Source organism: Platichthys flesus, chromosome 1, assembly GCF_949316205.1.
Source record: "Platichthys flesus chromosome 1, fPlaFle2.1, whole genome shotgun sequence".
Taxonomy (NCBI): domain Eukaryota; kingdom Metazoa; phylum Chordata; class Actinopteri; order Pleuronectiformes; family Pleuronectidae; genus Platichthys; species Platichthys flesus.
In genome coordinates, this window is record NC_084945.1 from 15,190,347 (window position 1) to 15,206,173 (window position 15,827).

Genomic DNA, 15,827 nt, shown 5'->3' on the forward strand with positions numbered 1-15,827 from the left:
TTGCAGGAACCTATTATATAAAATGAGATTCTACTTCAGTGATTACATAAATAAAATGTTTATTTTTTGACACAATTTACATATTTTGCAAATGAAAGCGGGTGACAATTGACAACATGAAATAGTTCAGTTGAGACTATTAACTAATGTGATCAAATTTGATTTAAGTGAACGATTTTATTTGTTTTGAAAAAGTGAAAGATCAAATTCACAATTGTATACAGAAATAAAGTGTAATAAGATTTTTGTGTGAAATTACAGTTCAGAAAAATAATCCCCAGTGTGTATATTCTTTCCATTTTTGTAAAATATAAAATATAGTTGTATTATAAACTGATCCTCAGCATTGGCATTTCAAATGCATCCCATAAGATAAACGAAAGTACATGTCCAATTTTATTTCCTTACTTATAAATCTTGTCAATGCAGAATCGATCACTATCAAGATGACCAGATTGAACAGGCTCCTGTGCTGTGTGTTACTTTAGTTATCATGGTCCCATTAAGACCTGAAACACAGGTTACCCATAAAAGGTTTCTATCACACATTTGAAGCCCATTGCATTATTTCTTACAATGTATTTAATGAGAATATGACCGCATTAGTAAATACACCCATTGAATATGTGGCATTTGCTGTGTGAGATACATGTAGCACCACAGCCCGTTTCCCCTGAAGATCTTATTGTACTTTATAAAAGTGTATTATATTCTTCATGATATCAGTTGAGGAAGCAAATACTTAAAAACATATGTGTGATTTAAAGCTGTTGCATTGTAACAAGTGAATAATGGTAAAACTGTATAAATGCAGAGGATCCAGGTAAGGTCAGCCTCATCAGAGCTGGTTTTACTTGTTTTTTCACTGAGATAGACTCTGGAAGCTGCCGAACAAAAGCATTTAATTATTACAATGTTGAAGATGGAACTTATATCTCAAGTTTTGTCATTAGTGACAATAATTGTTTGACTTCATATGTATTTAACATGGAGCCAGTAGGAAAAAAGTCGGCGAACAAACAAAAACTGATATTTTCCTTGAAATTTTAAAATCGAATTATTTTCCTTAAAACTATTAAAATATACACAAGAGCATCAGTGAGATTTAGCATTAACTTCTTTTTCTAAGAAATGTCTATCATGGAAATTTGAACTTCTATTTGTGTCTTTATTTGTTGTATTTGTGCTTTTTTAAAGCAGGATAAATGACCTGAAGTACCAGACTCTTGGTTCACTTCTAAGTTTCTCTATTGCTTTTGTAATTATTGGCCAAACAAGTTGCTGTACATAATCAAGTTTTCATGACTAACTAACTGTGTTACATAATTCATTTTTTCCAGACAAACAAACACAAGAACTGAGTCCGAAAAGCAAATTGTGTGTAGAGAGTCCAAGTAGCTTGTGCTGGATGGTCAATGTGAGCTATACTTTTTTCTGGCAGTGGCACAGGTGAGATTGTTCAGCTGGACGTCCAGCAGACAATCAGTTTCACTGGTTACATTTAGTTTTCTAAAAGTACATATCCCTCCAGCAACAATCAGTGACTGCAGGAATCAAAGTCAATATTTATCTGGCTGCAGAAAGACAAGCAAAGGAGACTTCTTTCTTGAGTTAAAACCAGTGAATCCACGCTAACCTCACAGAAAGTATTGATAGAATATTTATGGCACTTCTGGCAGGGCTCTGCTTTCTGCTGCAACAGGGAACACAAAGTTTATACAAAATGTGATCAGTAAACACCAGTGATGAAAAGATGGACATATAAGCCAGGCAATAAATATCCAATACGCACAATCAAAATTAATTAATAAAATTAATCCTTATGACAATTTCCATATTCAAAAAGGCACTGAGATCTGTACTGACAAATAATATAGCGTGTCAATAAAAGTATGCACAGTTTATGGAGCTATGGGCACAAATTACTGTTAGGTTTGACCTAGCACAGAAATAATCCTCTCACTATGTGAAACATTGAACATTGTCATCCTCCTTTTTCATCGCCAGTATCATGGACACACACATATGTAACTAAAATGACTCCTCATCATTCTAACATGCACATTTGCTCTTCTCCGAGCTCTCTGGGATTTCTGAGTTGGTCATTCCGTTAACTCGGACGGTCCCGTCCGGGATCCACGACTTGTCCACACATCGTTCCATCCTCCTCATGATGAGGTCCAGCAGGTCGTCCACAGCCTGGTTCACATTCTCCCCGTTAGCAGCACTTGTCTCAAAGTATGGGATACTGGACAGAAGAAAAACGTCTGGGTCACAGACTGATGCTACCAATTACAATGAAACACATCTCTATGGGCTAAAAGAAAATAAAAAGACTATAAAAAGGTAAAAGGTAGAGTAATCCCTTGACTTTCTACTTTTAACAACAACTTCTTATCTAGGTTAAATTGCTCAAAACTAATGGGTTTCAGTATTAAGATTGTATTTTTATTATTTAAAATATATAATAGAATATATTAATACACATAAATAAATAAATGAAAAATATATATATATATATATATATATATATATATATATACATAACCTATATACATATAGGTTAATTATGTCAGTTTGATGCCATGGCACAGAGAAACAAGCTAAATTAGCTTCCGCTAACAATGACAACGACGCTTGACAACAATATGTTTTGCTGGTGTTTGGTGATCTCATACGATTTTTGATATAAAGAAAGACACAGAATAGAATTAACCTTTTTCTTCAAGTTAAAAACATATATCATAAAGCGTAGACTCCAAAGTCCAATGAAATAAAAAATAAAATCGCTGAAGTCAAAACAAACACATGAAATAAACAATCGATAATTTCTGTAAGATTTACATGATGATTAACATCAAACGTCTGTGTGGAGAATCATTATTATGCAGGCAAATGGGCACATGGAACAGGCCATAATGCTGTGAACCAGTTAACTTAGGGTGACGACATGCTGTGGTTTATTCTGAGGACATTTAAAGCATGTTATAAAGTTCACATCCTCTACGATATCTGTGTTTTAACTACAGGTGTGTCTAATGGGGCCAGAGCAGGATATTTTACACGTGCTCAAATATTTGCGTTTCGAGGAGGACCAGTTCAAGCAGACATTCTCCTGCACAGACTCTGGCAAACAATGCAGCCACTGCCTTCTTGACAAATGTTTGAGGGAGAGGTTCATGTACAGTGATCAAAACGGAGACATACCCGTATTTCTCTGCCAGCTCTCGTGCCTCGTCTTCTCTCACCGCTCTCTGATCCGTCAGGTCACATTTGTTGCCACATAGAACGATGTCTGGATTTTCGCAGTATGCGTGAATCTGTAACTGACCTGAAAGACACATGACATATTCAGTTTTTAATGTGATTTTTAAATTTAGGTGGAGCAGAGTTACGATGCCTTCGTAATTTTTATGAGTGATGTGATCTAGGATGTTAAATAAAGAGTTGAACTGGAAATTAAATACATAACGCATTGGAAAAAAGCAGTAAGAGAAACGTTCCCTCTTCTGACAGTTAACACAACTCAGAAAAAGTTTGTCAGGCATCTGGATAAAAGTGCTGTGGAAGTGGAAGCAGCAATGTCGTTATCCATCGGTGTGTTTCACTCTCCTACGCCAATGTGGTAGACATACCCTGCTGCCATTAATGGATCAAAACCACCGGAAATAAGATATTTGAGCAGAGAAAATGCAGCAGATTTGGGCAAAATGACATTTGCACAAAGACAATTTAAACTGGAAGAGACACATTTATCACACATCTAACAACAAAGCAAAATAACAAGAATTCGAACAGAATGAAACGTCGTTTGCACGAGTATTTATCTGAAAATAAAAGATTTGTGTGGTGAATATCTATAGAATCAGCAGCTGAATTGACAACAAATGAACATACTCATCCAGTTTCGGACGTTGAGGAAACTTTGCTCGTTTGTGAGGTCAAACAGGAGGAGGAAACCCATCGCATCCCTGAAGAACGCGGTCGTCAAACTCCGAAACCTAAAATCATTCAGAAAAGACTTCATGAGAAATGTAATTACTTTTGATAAAGACACATCTAAAAATGATATAGGACTTTCAGTAAGGTGATTAAGTGCTTCATGTACCTCTCCTGTCCAGCAGTGTCCCACAGCTGCATGTGGATCTTCTGCCCTCGAACTGATCCACCTTGACCTGAGGATTTGTAGTTCTGAGAGAAAAAAAAGAAAAACCTAACGTCAAAAACCAACAGGACCTTCTCTGCTCTACATTTAACAGCTAGTTATAAAACAAGAACATCCTCATCCTGTTGTGGGAACACGATTCAGAGCACTTGACTCCACTAGAAAAAACAAGTACAACTGATGACATGAAAGACAAGAGATACCTGGCAACACCCATCCAGCTACTAATGTTAAATAATTACATAAATTATCTTATTAGGTGCTGAATGTTGTTTGGATTAGAGTTCGGTTTAGCTTCTGATATTTGTTTGAGCTCTAGCAAGAAGTCAGAGGAGAGTTACCAACGGCCAGGCCTCAAAGCAGTAGCTCCTGTTGCTATGTTGGTAGTATTGTTATATCTGCTGCAGACCAGAGTTTACTCAGCTACTGAGAGCCTTGAGCTCACCGGAGAAGTGTGGTGGGGAGAAAACTGACACACATCAAATAGAGGCAAATTCAATTATAAACAAATAAACTTTTAAGATTTACAGACAATCAAACATGACAAAACCATATGTGTGTGAGGTGTGTGAGCACATTTCACCTTCATTGATAAAAGACACGCAGCAGTCGTCAAATCTCTTTAAATATGTGTTTGTATGTATATATGTATCCAAGCCTTGTGCTGCGACCTCACACATTGTCATAGTGTGTGTGGACACTGTATCTATTTCTACACCAGTAATCTCTGTCAATCAAATATCAAAATCAGTACCTACACACATGTTGCAATGCAGAATACAATACTCATAAAAGGTTTCTCGTTTATTCATGAATAAATAAACCCTGTCTTTCAGCGCTTTAAAAGATTAAACAAACCCTATTATAATAAAAAAACATTTGTAATGAGCAGTATTAATCTGATATTTGATAGTAAAATATATGACTTTTGTTATTAGTGTTCCATCCTCATCCCTCAGTTCAGGGAGGGACTTTAATAAAAAGGGCCCAGTGTTATTTCATATTGTAATTAATTATTGTGCTTTAATCGTGACAACTAATTGTGGCATTTCAAAAGAGCTGCTCAGAAGTGACTGTTATTGTCCTGTATGTGTCATGATAAAACAATTAGTCAGGCACATTGCAGGAGGAGGCCAGCAGCATTAGGAGACGGAGTACTGAGTAAATATGAACACTGCTCAGCTGTTTGCCAATTGCATGAAGTGTTTATTCTTAAGGAGGGTTCTGCTCACCGACACCAGTCAGTGCTCAGATTTCTGTTGCAATCTTCATCAGTAGTCTTTTGTTACACTGGTCTTACTTAATGGTGTAGGAATGTGTTAAAGCTCCTAATTAGGCAGCAACAAGAGCTTATGGAAACACTTAGAAACAAGGAAATGAGTTGAACGTAAAATCCATGTATGCTTTTACTGCGCTAACAACTCCACTCTATCCTTTATTTGACTATCTCATTCAAAGGCGATTGAACCTACCACTCGTTTTTCTCTGAAGTCTATCCCGACTGTGGTGATGAACTTGGAGTTAAACGTGCCATCTGTGTATTGGTAGAGGAAGCTGGTTTTTCCCACGCCCGAGTCACCGAGGGCTAGGAATTTGATGAGGTAATCATAGTCCCCGTCCGACATTGTGAGTCCTTATTATCTGAAACGTACATACAAAACAAATTAACAATCACACGCGGTGCCACAGAAATATATCTGAAACTGAAATGTTTTTTATTTCCCAGATGACACAACAGATGGACCAAAACTTTAATAATCTACTTATTACTTATCCAAGCAATTAAACATCAGCCAACCCTAAATATCCATATAATTATTGATAATTAAATAATAAAGTGACATTATTTTAAAAGGTCAATAGATCCAATAAAGAAAAAAAAAAACGACAATGAATTGATGCTACAACAACTGTCTGTGTAGCCAAAGCCTGATATAACTCATTACTGTGTTCCACAGGATTCAATTATTGTCTAAACGTCTTAATTACAGTCTTTATTTAACTCTAGATAAATAAACTAAAAGCTATTAAAAAAAACTCTCAATCAAAGCCAGTTTGTACAGCATACAGTCCAGTGAGTCTTTATATTTGTGCCCAAACACACAATCAATCAAACCACAATCAATCAAACCACTTTTTCTTATCATCAGTTGAACAAAACAATAACGATAATACTGCCCATCATCTTTAACCATGTTCCTTCCTCATTCTGGTTCAGGTCAACAGACAGTCAACAGTCAAGTTGCAGATTTACATCCGTGTCCCTTCAGACTAATTCAAGCAGTAGAGCAATGGAAGGAATTTCAGACCAATACAAACAACCAGAGTTTATAGGTGAACTAATGGAAATATGGTAACAATCTCCCCTTGTGTTTGTGCAGCACATTACACTGTCACAGTGATGTTGACATATGCACAATTCGTGTTAAATGCCAGAACTCCATTTTATCCCATTTAATATCTGTGTGAAATTGTCGTAACGACTATGTAACAGTAACAGTTATGGCCCAGCTCATCCTCGGGTCTGACTGAGTGTTTTAGACAGAGGTAATGACACTTTCTCCACATTCTCCTCAGAACATCAAGTTCATAGGAGGGACTCAGTCAGTACTGACATCATGAATGTTGTGTGTAACATCCTTTACTCTAGTATTATGCAAGACCTCCGCAGCATCCACCGCACGCGGCTGTGGGCTAATGTGTTTAATGCAAGATCTGTTCTGTGTTGCTGACACAGTGACAGGAAACATTTAAAATTCACAGTCACACAACAAAACAGAAAACACTTGAGTTTTGTCTCCATACAACAACATCCAGAAATTAGTAGAATGTATTTTTACACAGTAAATGCTGAATCAATTTTAGTTAAGGATCTAAGTATGAACTTTTTCTTACATTTACACATGGAGTATGAGCAGCATCCTTTGATATCTACTTGATGCAACGTTCTTGTTATTAACGGTCGACTGATTCTGATCAAAACAATCAGGAAAGAGGGCGGATGCATCATGTGACTGCTGCATAGAAAAGTATTCAGACAAGTCCTAAATTCTTTCCATGTAAAACCCACTGGACCTTTCATCTGGAGACATAAGCTGCTTAAGGTCTCGTGCAAAATCAAGATGCATGATAAATGTGGTCAGATGGAAACAGCATCTTTACGCACTGAGCTCAGCCAAACGAACACTGGAACATTTATTTAAATCCTTTAAAAGCCCTAGTTCTTTTCTATCCGAAGTCCTCAACTTTAGACGATGATCTCAGCCACTCTGAGACAAATTCTGGAAACTCCTGCTTTAATGCGATGATTATTTGTGTTTGACATTCCTTTTATCTTTAACAATATCCTCTCAGGTTCCTGCTTTGACTTGATAAACTTTCCTGTCTAATCTCATTACCTGATTACTGATCTTATGATTTACTTTTGGGAGCCAGTTTCTAACTCTGCTTTATAGATATATAATGATTATCTTCGCCAGGGATGTTATGTTTTCACCCCTGTCTGTTTGCAAGCAGGATTGCATTAAAACAACAGAACGGATTTACAGAGAACCTGGGGGCAGGATGTGGTGTGAGTCAGGGAAGGATCTGTTGGATCGCAGATCAGATCTTTAACATTGCATCATGTTCTTTAACCATTTTCACCTTTTCCCAAGGGTATAATTCATGGATGTAGATGAAAAATTATTTCTATTTACAAGTGTGTGAAATGACTGCTTGGCCTCTAGTTTACATTTTCGTTTCTCACTGTGAGGCAAAGCAACCACAAATCCCTAGCATGTCACATATTCCCCTTAAATAACATCCCTCGCCATAAACTGTCACTGTATAGTGTAACATTGCGAAGCAGCTTTGTGTCGGTCAGTGAAAACCACATTCCTCAGATCTTTACATAGATCTTCAAATTGACATGTGAGCAAGAACGCTAACCTAAAGCTCTCTGTCTCATTTGATCTTCCGTTACACCACTTTCCTCTTGCCTTCCATTCAAAGGCACTGCCAGCAAGTACAACATGCCAATGTATTAGGTACACCTAGTAAATGCTGCATTTGTGGCTGCTATAATGTTCAGTTTTGATGAAACTGATTTGTTGATTCACATTATGATCATCATGGACATGGCAGTGTGTGTTGATCTGTCCTGCACCTTTTCTTTTGGTCCATGACTATAAATGTTTTGGAGTCCATTTATATCAACAAGGACCAACCTCCCACCTGATCATAAAGTGGAATCTGTATCCGTCTGAAGTTGTTTCACTAACACCTCAACATTATAAACTCCACAAAGGGAACATGTATTGTTTAAGCCATTTGTACCTTATAAACAAATCAAAATGTGAGTGTGAAAAAGCTTGTGTGGTGGAACAGTCTTGTTTAAAGAGCTTAGTAATAAAGTGATCCGACGGCTGAAGGTCGAATTAATCTGCACATATAAATAACGATTCTACCCATCTTACTCTTATCAGTATTTAAAACCCTGACACCAGCTTAAGTAACACATGTTGTGTGGTTCTGTATTAACAGGCCCTGGAAGTGACGCAGTAAAGCTAAACCACACACATGCAGATTGTGTCAGCAAACTTCTGCAGACTTTAATCAGGCTTTGCAGACGACTCTGCTAGAAAACAAGACCCGGTATAATTCCATGTTAGCCAAAGTTATCTTGAAAAGAAAGTTAACGATTATTCATAAATAAATATGTCTAATACGCACGGATATATTTATTTGCAAAGCCATTTACTCACATTGCACTTCTCAGCCTGATCGCATCTGTGAAAGGGAAGTGAGCTCTGATGGAGAGTGTGATCTTGTGATACGTAAGAAAACACAGAGTCTAGTCCTCTTTACAGCCTTAACACAAACCTGTCTGAAACAACAACAACAACCCCCCCACCTGCCTTGTGAACATAAACACTACAGAGCTGGTGAGAAAAGAAAGAGACAACAACACGTTCAGAAAACTCCTCACTGAGAACCCTGACTGTTCTGCTGATTGCCATCTTGATAAATCAAAATATAACTTTTCATACGTTAGGAAACGTGAAGGATAACTTAAAGTCTTATAATGCAGAACTTCCCCTTATGAGGAAAATGTTTTACAAGCATCTGGCCTACATTTATCTATGTTTTTACTGACAACTAGAACTTTCCAGGAAGGAAGCGACATCTTCAGGCTGGTGAGATGCTCCGTGTGGCAGATGGTATCAGCTTTGAACCATTCCAAAATTAACATCGCTCAATGTGACAGAATGATGCTGACGGAGTAACCTATTCAATGATCAATAATAATAAATACAATGTGCAGAAAGAGGGAGAGGCAGCGACCTACAAACAGCCTTAAGTGTAACAATTCCCTGAGTGCAAAGACTGAATAATAACATCAACATCAACATCAACCTGTGTTGCAGCTGCATTTGCACAATTAACGTGTGAATTAAAATCCATGTCTGCACTGATCAACAAGGGTGTAAGTAGACTGAGTGTTGGTAGTTTCCTAAATAACAGGAGTTCAGTAAACTACACCTGTGGAAGCAGGACTCCACCATGTTGGACTGTCCAAATCAGAAGCAGCAGAAATGATCTTGTGTGTGTTATAATTTAGGTTTTCTCTGTCCTATGATTCTTTATCTGTAACTTATTGAAATTGTCGTCCATCTTGGCCAGACTGCTTGGGATAAATGTTGAATTGGTCCTAAAGAAAAGGACCTTGTTAAGAAATATTGGAAATCTCCTGCCTCACCATCTTTGTTTGCCTGGCTAAATAGTGCCATGTTTTTCCTAAGCCTTATAAAACATTAAATAAGCACTTTGAGGATGTTGGGATCATTTCACTAGGAAATAGCAACCTTTCGTTTCATATTTTAATAACCTGCCTGTTTTCCTCGTGATTAAGGATCACTCTGTACACCCCTTGTCTGATTGACACACTATTGGACTGTTGCGATCATCCTTTCAAGAGGGAGTTTGAACTTTTGCCCTCAGGCCACTGTTACAGGGTGCCTGCTCGGAAGAATACTTGTGTAAGTGCTATGCTTAACAGAAATTAGCAGTTAGATTGTTTTATCTAAAAATATCTTGCTGTTGATGGCATCTGCCATACATATTTGTAAGTGGAAGGAATTTTCCATTTCCCTGTACTTGCTTAAATGTGTTTTTATTGTGGATGCTGTTGCTGATGTTGTCTCTGTGTTTTGTCTCTATGCGAACTCCTGCTGCACAAATAATTTCCCCTTGTGGGAAAATAAAGATAAAGATAAGAAGGATGAGATAAAGATAATACTGACATGTTGCGGAATTAGAATTAGAATTCAGTTTGAATTCTGGCTAACGGTGGGCAGGTTTATTTGCTTTTTTGTTGTTTTTTTGACATGCATCATTTGTTAAATATGCTAATAGATTAATATATATATTAATATACTGAACCCGTTCACCTGTATTCCACATGTCTCTATCGAGAAAATGAAGAAAGAAGAAAAACATATCATCTCTACAACCCTTACCCGTGTAAATAGAGTTTTAAAAAGCAGAAGTTGGGAAGCTCTGAGCTGCACCTCGCTATCTGTTAGGCAAACTCCTGCAGTGGGAGTGAACCTGGTAGCTGTGATTAGCAGGCGTGTATACCCACCACCGGAGAGCAAACAGCCGAGAGGAGCAGCAAACACAAAGCAGGGAGGAGTGGAGGACCCACCCTAGGCAGCGGGCCAACACAGAGGCTGGCAGCTACCAGGGAAAATCCGGATATGCACATACCACTAACTTCAGCTTAACTCCTCCAGAGGAGAAGGGTGCAGCACTAAGATGATGAGGACTTACGTGGAAAGACTTTGAGCATGTGAACACCCAGCATCTTTAAAAGATAAATATCTGCTAAGGAAAATACCTGAGGGCTTATCTACAAACAAACAAACAAACAAACAAACAAACAAACAAACAGTAAAATCCATAAAGTGAAACAAACACAAAATCTAATGACCCTCAGCTGGTTCTCATGTGGTTGCCGGTGCTGGTCAGGTGACCTCTCAACCAGGAAATAATCACCTTTGAAAAAACTAAATATGGATCCTGAACTTAAAGGGAACGTGTCTGATCCTCTGCCACACGTACATGTGAACACACGCGCCTCAGACCAGTGACAAATATGAAATCTACATGAGGAGAACAGTTTCCACTGGTGTGAGTGGTTGTGATCACTGCTATTGAGCAAGTGTGGAGGAGAAGTGGAGCAGAGGATGATAAGCAGGTGGAGAAATGTTCCCACAGCTCTGGCTGATAAACCGCGGCTCGGGCGACATGACAGCGGAGGTGGTAGTAGCCAGAAGTGAGAGATAAGAGTGTGATAAAGTTACAGGAGAAGTTTCCAGAGCGAGGCTCACTCCTGACAGATGCTACAGCCTGCTCTCGGTATGCGTTCGTCATGTTATTTCCTGAAAACAGTGTGAACACTCACCGGCCCCGGGGCGTCGCTGCTGCCGCTGCCGCTGCTCTGGGTCCTGGGGAAGAGGATTTCACGTCTTCAGAGGTAATAACAAAGAGCTGGCCAGTAATGGAGGAGTTCTTCAATCTGAGAGTAGCCTGTGATCCATGAGTCGACTGCTGCTGCTTCATTAACACTGAACACCAGCTCCTCTCTCTCCGACACTCAGCTCCTCCCCACGGACCGATCACTCACAGCCGGATGAGTGAAGGGGAAACGGGCGGTGCAACACTTGTGACAGCCAGAGCTGCTGCTCCTCCACTGTAATAATACACAGACGTTACATTACTGATTACTTTTACATTACGCATTACTTTCACTTTACTCATTACTTTTACTCTCCTGATTACTTTTACATTTCTCATTACTTTTACTTTACTCATTACTTTTACTCTCCGGATTACTTTTACTTTACTCATTACTTTTACTCTCCTGATTACATTTACATTATGTATTACTTTTACTCTCCTGATTACTTTTACATTACTCATTACTTTCACTTTACTCATTACTTTTACTCTCCGGATTACTTTTACATTACTCATTACTTTTACTCTCCTGATTACATTTATATTATGCATTACTTTTACTTTACTCATTACTTTTACTCTACTGATTACTTTTACACTACTCATTACTTTTACCGTGGAGGGATGTGTGTAAGATATAGTTGAAACGGATCTTTTGGCAGTAATTGAATATAAAGTAATCCTAGTGATATTTTCCCTATAGTGTGTGGTCATCTACATGGTACGAATTGTGACCTTTTTTTTACATATTTTATATTTATATTGAAAGCGGGTCGTCTCAACAGAGAACGCCATGTTTTTTACGGTAGTCCAAACTGGAAAACCTAAATATCTTTTGAGTTTTTATCACAACTGTAGGCTACCACAGGTAGGAAGGGGCGGCTGAGGTGAGGGGTGTTTAGCTTCAACATGCAACTCCACCAGTAGATGGCGCTAAATTCTACACACTGAACCTTTAAATGGTGCAGAGTGATTTAATTTGTAATTTGAAGTGTTTTGCTGTTTGGGGACAAATAATTCGTTTCGGTAAAGTTTCCATATATCATCAGCTTTATCGACCGTATGTTAAACCTTATGTGTAACAAGAACAAATGACGAGACACTGACCTCGGACAGGATCTTGTCCTGTTTGGCGAGAGGAAGCTATAATTCAGCCTCTGGATACACTGCTCTAGACTCAAATTAATTATAAATATGAAATACCATTGCACTTTCATATCAAAACTTATTGTTACAAAAGAAACTGACAAAATAATTTTCAGCATTTTATTCCCAGACTATGATTAGTTTTTGAATTTGAATGTGCTGGAACACTCAATCTGAAAACTCATGTTTAATTTTATTTAACATATTCGATTGACTGGGAAGATTTATTTCTTCTTAAATGTTTGGGTGTATTTTGAGACGCGATAACCGTCATTGGACGGGTTAAAAGTTGAATTTAAATTTTAATATTAGTTTTAATGACAGCCGGTTGGTTCAAAAGAGCATTTCACTTCTCAACATATTCATCATGGGGTTTGCTGAGTGACGCAGTTTTAAATGTACCAAAAATACCAGGACCACAACTGTGACGTTTCACTTATCAAGCTCTTGTTTATTGTCTGGTGGAGATTCAGCAGCAACAGTTCTTATGATAGATTTACTCAGTAAAATACCCTTACACTCAAGTGCTTTATTTCCATTTCATGTCACTTTATGCTTTTTACTCAACCACAGTTCAAAGAGAAGTGTTGTGCTTTTGACTCCACTCCAATAATTTGACAGTTTTAGTTAGACATGAGATTAAGGTTAACTGTTTTTCAAGTCTGTCGAGGCCATGAACAGGTCACATCCTACTCTGATCCCAGTGGAAGCTCATCCATCTGTTCAAAATGTCTATATCGTGTTACTCTTTCACTATTTGAGGATTTCTATCTACTTCTTCCACCAAAACACTTTCTTCACCCCTGACATATACAATAGTCCATGATTTGAAGAACTAAATTTCATAAATGTTTAGGCTTATCTGAATCACAGACCTTTTCTCCTGAGAATTTGTTCATCCCTGTGTGGACAAAACATTGGAAATCTTGCAAAGGAGCCAAGTCGCTGAAATTCCAGGTTTTGGCTGTGGTACAAACATGGTTAATCATGATGCTTGGTGGTCACTCATGACTGTGGCTTTACAAAGCTTCCAGTGGAGTTTTAAAAGATATTTAGACTCAGACCAATCCTAATTGTAATATTTTTTGTTCAAGGCTAAACTAATTAGGACAAGTGTGGGTTTGTAGGATTTGGATTTCCATGAAAACATTCAAATTATCAATTATTTTATTCTGTACATTTACATCTACACAGAGAACATTTATCCACACAGGTCCTGTCTTTTGTTCGGCATCCAGCACTGACAGTCCAGTGTTGTTCTCCTGGCTTCTGTCTGGGAAGTGATGATTTATTTCAGTCCGTTTCTTTCTCTTTCTTCGTCTCTCCCGGATTTTGCTTACTTGACTTTTTCAGCATCGGCTCAAAAAAAGGTCTGTAGATATATAAACCTCCAGCAACTCCGAGCAGCATGGCCAAGGCCTTCTGTGGGAAAGGTACTCTTCGTCTAAACATGACTCCTTTAGTCTGGTGTCGTCTTTAGACACCAGATGATCCTAAAAGAAAAATGAAGTAGGTATTAAAGATATTTCAAAATATACATCATAAATTGTTGCTTAGATATTGTTAGTGCATCTCCATACAGTGCAGGTTTAATAATGTGTTGCTGGCTGAGACAAGTTTTTGAAATCATATCCAGTGCTATCATATTGTATTTCTGTATGAACAAGAGTGTTAAAAACTCCTTAAATCACAGAATACTGTTAATCCTCCACGCCTGGTGACTTTCTATAGATGCCTGCAAAAGGGGACTGACACGCAGTCACAGTGCAGCTGGACACACTGAAATATTGCTGTTTTATAATAGCCACAATTCAAGATCTTATCATGTTTGTTGAACCATAAACAGTCAAGACTCATGATAACTAAAACCGGATAACGTCTGCTATCTGACATGCATTACTAAGAGTGTCTGTGTGTATCCTTTAAAGGTGGAAATAGGGTCTTTATTTAAAAATAAAATAGTATGATAACTTTATTCTATATTTTCGAGCCGTTTTTTGTAATTTATGTATTTTATTTTGTATACACTAACCTACACGTCTTAACAATAACTATAAAAAGTCCTTAAACGGATTAGTTGACCAACTGAAAGATAATTGACACTTGTCTATATTAATCACTGTAAAAGTAATTCTTCACGCTTAAATGCTAAATACCCTTTTTTCAGCTTCTCACATATGAGGAGGTGCCATTCTGCCTTGTTTACATCATTGGACACGATTTCTAGATTTCAACGAGTGTTATTTTGAAGAACCAAGACCGGACATGAGGACAGAGCCCCTGCACGCTTGATCATTTCCTGTCAGTTAAACCTGAATTAAAGTCAAACGTGACATTTTAACTGTTTGTGAACGATTCTCTGGAACAGTTCCAACTCACCGACGAGGCGGTCTGTTGGGGCGTCTGTAAAACACACACACCCAAACCGACAGAGGCACGTGGAGGTGGACGCATGAAACAGATTCTCCAAGATCACAACATACAGCAGCCGAATGCGTTCTTCTTCTGCTGTGACCCCGGGCAGAGCAACTACGTGCAGCTCGCCACCTGCTGGAGGAAACAGGAACACGCCTCCCGCTCTTACGTTCAGATGATAGACTGTATATATAGGTTCAAATGAGAAACTTTAAATCATCAGGATTTTATCTGCAGCACGTTCAGCTAAAGTAACAACAGATGTGAGTGAATTAAAAACGATCTATTTATATCCTGTTGAATACTTAGTATTATTGTTTATGCTGTATTTTTCCATTTTTCTCTTATTGGGGTTATTTAGATTCGATTAATAGTAGTACTTGTTTATTAGTTATAGTTATTATTATCGTCATTGTTAATATTATTGTTAATATTATTATTCAGTCTAGGTGTCCAGCGTAGGTGAAGACAAGGCCCCCTCTTAATGTTAGTGCCTGAGGGCCAACAGCTTTATAATCTGAGATGGAAGTGACCTGACCCAAATGTTTCTGAGGCTCATAATAATAATGATAAGAATGTTGTTATTTAGAGCAGTTTT

At 37.9% G+C, this 15,827-nt stretch overlaps 2 protein-coding genes across 3 annotated transcripts; both read right to left on the reverse strand.

Moving 5' to 3' along the window:
* Positions 1-1,644: 1,644 nt before the first annotated feature.
* On the reverse strand, positions 1,645-11,853 carry rab27a (RAB27A, member RAS oncogene family). Of its 2 annotated transcripts, none has more exons than XM_062386593.1 (6): positions 11,613-11,853; positions 5,638-5,806; positions 4,109-4,191; positions 3,898-4,001; positions 3,208-3,331; positions 1,645-2,248 (listed from the first exon to the last, which is right to left on the reverse strand). In XM_062386593.1, exons 2-6 carry the CDS (start codon positions 5,788-5,790, stop codon positions 2,053-2,055), a joined length of 660 nt encoding a protein of 219 aa, XP_062242577.1. In that variant the 5' UTR covers positions 5,791-5,806; positions 11,613-11,853; the 3' UTR covers positions 1,645-2,052. The 2 variants fall into 2 exon arrangements, with proteins under 2 accessions (XP_062242577.1, XP_062242585.1); XM_062386601.1 differs by lacking the exon at positions 11,613-11,853 and adding an exon at positions 10,979-11,075.
* A 2,110-nt stretch (positions 11,854-13,963) lies between these two features.
* On the reverse strand, positions 13,964-15,334 carry LOC133952273 (protein PIGBOS1). The gene is made up of 2 exons (XM_062386649.1): positions 15,194-15,334; positions 13,964-14,307 (listed from the first exon to the last, which is right to left on the reverse strand). The coding sequence occupies exon 2, from the start codon at positions 14,264-14,266 to the stop codon at positions 14,108-14,110; it is 159 nt and encodes a 52-aa protein (XP_062242633.1). The 5' UTR covers positions 14,267-14,307; positions 15,194-15,334; the 3' UTR covers positions 13,964-14,107.
* Between the last annotated feature and the right edge of the window lie 493 nt (positions 15,335-15,827).

Bases quoted from the DNA above. Each gene is read 5' to 3' on its own strand.
- rab27a (XM_062386593.1), bottom strand. From the start codon at position 5,790: ATGTCGGACGGGGACTATGATTACCTCATCAAATTCCTAGCCCTCGGT. The intron at 4,192-5,637 runs GTAGGTTCAATC...TTTTTCTCTCAG, and splicing joins ACTTCAGAGAAAAACGAGTG to AACTACAAATCCTCAGGTCA. The intron at 4,002-4,108 runs GTACATGAAGCA...GAATGATTTTAG, and splicing joins GACACTGCTGGACAGGAGAG to GTTTCGGAGTTTGACGACCG.
- LOC133952273 (XM_062386649.1), bottom strand. From the start codon at position 14,266: ATGTTTAGACGAAGAGTACCTTTCCCACAGAAGGCCTTGGCCATGCTG.